The sequence below is a fragment of the Styela clava genome, chromosome 12 (genome assembly GCF_964204865.1).
Source record: "Styela clava chromosome 12, kaStyClav1.hap1.2, whole genome shotgun sequence".
Lineage (NCBI taxonomy): Eukaryota > Metazoa > Chordata > Ascidiacea > Stolidobranchia > Styelidae > Styela > Styela clava.
The window spans coordinates 8302854-8308527 of record NC_135261.1 but is presented as its reverse complement, the minus strand read 5'-3'; the positions used below and the strand labels follow the sequence as shown (position 1 = coordinate 8308527).

Genomic DNA, 5674 nt, shown 5'->3' with positions numbered 1-5674 from the left:
TGAAATAAATACGTGATTTTATTGTCATGCAAGTTGTTTCAATCTTTTACTTAATCCAAAAAAATCCCGATACCGGGATTTAAAAAACTGGTTCCGGAATCCCAACCCTAGGTGGAAGTCGGCTTATGGCTTATGGGAATGAGAAATTCTATATCCATCCACTAAAAGGCAGTGCGGCGCCATTGCCAAATTTGGGTGTAACTGAGTTTCTACTTTGGGAATGCGCGTTTTTCGTTGAAAACTTGGTACCGGTAATAGACGTCTAGCCTATACCGGTACCTAATAGGAAATACTGAAAGATAGATATAACAAGCCATGATGTTATTTCAGGCTTGCATATTGTTATTCACCATTTCAGGTATTACAGTGCTGAAGTTCATATGGGGAAAATAACCACGAGCAGACAAGAAGTGGAGAACAGTCTACGGTACCGGTACGGTAACTGTTCACAGGTTTGGTACCATCGGCATAGTAGACTACCGTATTTAAATACGTGAAGCGGTACCGGTACATACGTTGTTGTATTTCATGCCTGTATTGGATATTTATTCCATACAACAGAAAAACCCGTTTAACTGCAAAATGGCCTGAGACGGGGTGGTCCAAATCCAGGCCCCCCCCCCCCCCCCCCCGGGCCACATGTGGCCCGCATCGCAATTCTGCATTTGTGCGAGAGTAAACGGAAAATCGCATTTGGTGTTGTTTCGTCTTTTCTGGCTTTTCATCTTTTTGGTCGGGAATATATGCTAACAAAATAGGCATCATAGAAAACTGAAAATCGAATGAGGAATCTATTAGCCCAGGTTATGGCTGAACAATACAATTCCCGCCAGTTTTTTTTGTAACCAACCTAAACAGTATTACTAAAAATGCTGCCTATATGTCAGAAAATTTAGTAGCCTACCCTCCTGTATCTCAAATTTGGTAAAATTTGGTAACCAATCAATCTGCAGTTACTTGTAAGTTATTTTGTAGCCTAAACATGAGTTTAAAAATAAAGCTGACCAATTCAAACATATTTTTGACTGGGTGTGGGAGGGAAAATACCACAATGCTTGCTTGATATGTCCGCAAGTTGTGTCGGTGACAATTTAATACGGCAGTTTTCCTTATGACACTTTCTGCGTTATGAAAAGTTTGAAATCTCCCACTAAATGTAGATATAGTAAGATTTTTGTGAGTTTTCTTGTGGTTTTTGCATGCTTTAGCCTAAAAAAATGTCAATTAATGAGCAATGTATTTGACAATAAATGTGTTTGTTTTGTATTGCACTGTTTACATGTTTTTAGCAATATTGTGGCCCGCGAGGTCGACAACCTTGGACCACCCTGGCCTAATTACTGACAGACTGGAGTCTACTGGCAGACTGGTATGAATTAAACATCACAGAATCAGTTTTATCTCTTAATTCTGTAATTTGTGTAAGACTGATTTTTTCACTTCTGTACTTGTTGGAAAAAACAAACTCAACTTGTTCTATTACAGTATTATAACAATATTCTTTTTGATGCTGAATGTGTGTTGGTATGGATTGGGTTCACAATCACATGGCCTCATTACAGCAATAATTTCAACTTTCTCTGCCTCTGAAGTTTTTATCCACTTATTTCTTCCTTTATCCCTACAATTCAGTAATTTAACTAAGTAACAGATTCTTATCATTGATGTTGTTTATATGAAAACTCTCTCTTGTTCTCATATCAAGCATTAGACACTGCGGTAGGCTATATCTGTACTGATGTATATAGCGATAACCCTTTTTCGAATTTTGAGGTCTACTTTATGTCTGTGTAATTATGAACAAAAAGATTGAAGATTAATTCAAATGCTGAATGTTTATAAGAATAATTCTAAGCTGGAATTCACAGCCCAGTAGTATTTGTCAGTGGGGTTATTTTGCTAACTCGTACTCTCCCAAATCACTGAACGTTGTGCGAATATCTGATATACAGGCAGATTGAAACTGCGTTAACTGAGTTGATTTTTGATTGTTTACTCATACAGTATCACCTGTTTATGCAGTGTTGTTATTCTCTTACTGTCTTGCCACAGTAATTTGCAATGTTTTCTCTGGATATGATGTTAATCCGTATAGCATATTGATAAGTCATTTTTACTAATTTCTCAGAATTTGTGATTGTGCTTTTCTTCCAAGCAACTTATTCCATCATGTAATTTCATCTTTTCATTAGAATGATATAACCTAATAAAAATTATCATTGAACTAATTGCAGCAAAAAAGTTTAATTTATTTCAAAACAAAAATGAATGATATATTTTCGGCATGTCGTGATGGTAACCTCATGGCAGTCAAAGTTTGGCTGGATAACACTGAAAATGATTTAAATCAAGGAGATGATCATTTATTTAGTCCATTGCATTGGGCATCCAGATATGGCCATAATACCATTGTAGAAATGCTATTGTCCAGAGGGGCAAGAGTAAATTCTGCAAACATGGGTGATGACACGCCCCTCCACAATGCTGCTCAAATGGGACGTCTTGATGTTATCCACAAACTTATTCGAGAAAAGGCTGAGGTGAATGCCTTGAATGAACATGGTAACACACCTTTACATTATGCCTGTTTTAACAACCACCCAGCTTCTGCAGATGAACTAGTGTCTTGTGGTGCTCTTGTGAGCATGTGTAACAAAAAGGGAGAAACACCGCTTGCTAGAGCCAGGCCAGAATTAGCTCGAAGACTAGCAGAGCTTGCTCGTTCAAAAGGCCAGGATTTGAAAACGAAAATTCCCTTTTCGGAGAATGTATGGAAAGGAACAACCCGCACAAGGGCTAAAAATGGAACTATGAACCATGAAAATGTCGATTTGCGACAATTAAATCTAAAAGGTAAAATTGCATCATCACATTCTGGAGAAACATGGAAAGGACGATGGGGACAGACAGAAATATTAGCAAAAATTCTTGCAGTCAAAAATATAACATCAAGAATATCAAGGGCTTTCCATGAAGAATATCTACGTTTACGAATTTTTTCGAATCCCAACGTTCTGCCAGTAATGGGGATTGTTAACAGCAAGAATCTGGCAACTATCAGCCCATATGCGAGTTATGGATCCCTGTACCATGTCTTACATGAATCAACAACAACAGTAGATCAATCGATTGCATTACGTTTTGCAATAGATATTGCGTCTGGAATGCAATTTTTACATTCACTTGAACCAATGATTGACCGCTTGTTGATCAACAGCAAACATATCATGATAGATGAAGGAATGACATGCAAAGTGAACATGGGTGATGCAGGATTTTCATTCCAACCTCCAGGAAAACTATACAATCCCGCTTGGATGGCACCAGAGGCTCTTCAAAAGAAATCAAATGAAATTAATCGTAAATCAGCAGATATGTGGAGTTTTAGCATTCTGCTTTGGGAAATGGCTACGAGGGAAGTACCATTTTCTGATTTGGCAAATATGGAGTGCGGCATGAGGATTGCACTTGAGGGAATGAGAGTATCTATACCACCTGGGGTTTCACCACACCTAATGAAATTAATGAGGATTTGTATGAATGAAGACCCTGCGAAGCGGCCCAAATTTGACATGATTTTACCCATCTTGCAGAAAATGGTCGTTTGATGTTATTATAGCTGACCAAATTTTTATATGCGCTCATGAATGTTGCTGCAAAGAAGCGATCTGTAGCAAATATATTGCAGACAGAATACATTATCAACTCATCTATGTTAATCGGAAAGCCTCAACGTAATATTGCCGTTCTTGCCAGCAATCTTAAGACTGGCAAGCTAAAGAAAGAATATAGTACATGACTAATAAGCTGCGGTATTGTAATTAACGAATACCCATTATTGATAGAGTAGTAAAAACTAATAGAATTCAAAAAGTGTTCGCAAATATTTCCTGTGCAATTCGGAATATATAACCGCTTCTATAGCCGAGTTCGAATTCTATATTAGGTAACATGCAATATAATAAAGAACATTATTATATAATCAGCCCACACTCAGTGCCATATTTGGTTGTGCATTATTAGATTTCACATTGAATTAACCATCATTTTACTGTTTTTTAAAGAGCGTTAAGCTTAACACTCTTTAGGTCGATCCCATTCTAATAACGTTCAATGCCATTTTTGAAGAGTACTCCTGATTTATTCCAACTTCTCAAGAGTCTCTTCCCATCAACCTGGTAACACTAGAAGATGTGGTTTTCATATATTATGGGGACATACTATATAAAAGTATATTTCTTACTTTTCCATTTAACATGAAATATGCCAACATTCTTACTTCGTAATGTTATGAGTTGAGAAATATTTATCAAACAATTGACATTGATATGCTTAATTTGACTTACGATCATAACCTAATAAAACAACAGTTTTTTAATTTTTATATTCCATACTTTGGACATATTAAAAATAGATCAAGTTCTGCTTTTAGTATGATGAAATTGAGATTGTGCATAATAGTAATGACGGTAACCAGTTTTGGTAAATCATACATCTCCTTCTTTTACAGTAACAGTGAAACACATTAGTGTCTGTTTAGGTGTAAGAATAGCATTTACTTGGATGTTTGTAACGAAATTAACTGTTGTTTCATAACAGCATGTCCCATCTTTTTTACTATAATTTTACTATTTTTGTGCATGTTTATTATTCATTTTTTTTGGTTGTTCCATGAATTTTCACTTTAATTTAAAAGTACATAAAATATAGCTAATTTGTATAAAGTCTTTTCACTAATCCTATTTTTATCACTTTCTATACTTATCGGCTGCTAACGTTTAGGTAGATCATTCTTTAATAATAGAGGTATCACTTTCTGAATTGTTGACTCAAATTATGACACACTAGGAAACATCGACAACACCTTTTGAAATTTAAATTTGTTCTATTTTAATGCTTTCTCTAGGCCTAGAGATATTCATAGAATTTGGTGGGTTTTTTGGGGGTTCATGTGATAAAAATTACTCTGAAAGTTGCCATTTTTGCAGCAGGAAAATTGTGTCAAATTGCAAGCACAATTTTTCATCTATGACTTTTTGCAAAACAGATCATGTAATGATAAACATACAGGTACTTAATCAAGATGTCATTTATTTCATGCTGTTTGGTGTGTCTGTGGTCCCAGAACCATAAACTTGATATGACTTCAGTAAAATTTAGAGTGACATGGGCTACCTTTATAATAGCTTAAAATCTTTGTTATTTATATATTTTTTGTATAATATAAAAATAATCTTGAATGCTAATTTACAACTCTTCACTACACCAGATGATGGAAGCCTAATGTCTCCTTACACAGATATTATATTGCCTAATTGCATAAATTCTAATACAAGCAAACTAAACATTATCCCAATGTTCTTGAAATACAGCTGCATATTCAAGAGGCTAGTATTCTACAGCTAAAGGGTGAGGCTAAACTCCTAGTGTGATATAATGTCATTGGCCCGAGCAGTGGAGTCTGTGAAAATTGACGTTAAACTCGTAGTTCTTATTTCAGTTGAACAAAAAAATAATAATTTAAGAAGAGGGAGGGAAATCAATATAAAACTTTTTTACAAACTGATATTGACAGCAATGGCGCAGCCAGGGGGGTTCTCTGGGTCGAAACCCCAACCCCCTTTTGAAACTTCTTGAAACTGAAAAAGTCGCGATTGACGTGTGCAATTGCATG

At 35.8% G+C, this 5674-nt stretch overlaps 1 protein-coding gene across 1 annotated transcript; it reads left to right on the top strand.

Moving 5' to 3' along the window:
• The first annotated feature begins 219 nt into the window (after positions 1–219).
• LOC120329960 (scaffold protein ILK-like) lies at positions 220–5350 on the top strand. Its single transcript, XM_078118497.1, has one exon. The coding sequence runs from the start codon at positions 2265–2267 to the stop codon at positions 3606–3608; it is 1344 nt and encodes a 447-aa protein (XP_077974623.1). The 5' UTR covers positions 220–2264; the 3' UTR covers positions 3609–5350.
• Positions 5351–5674: the final 324 nt, after the last annotated feature.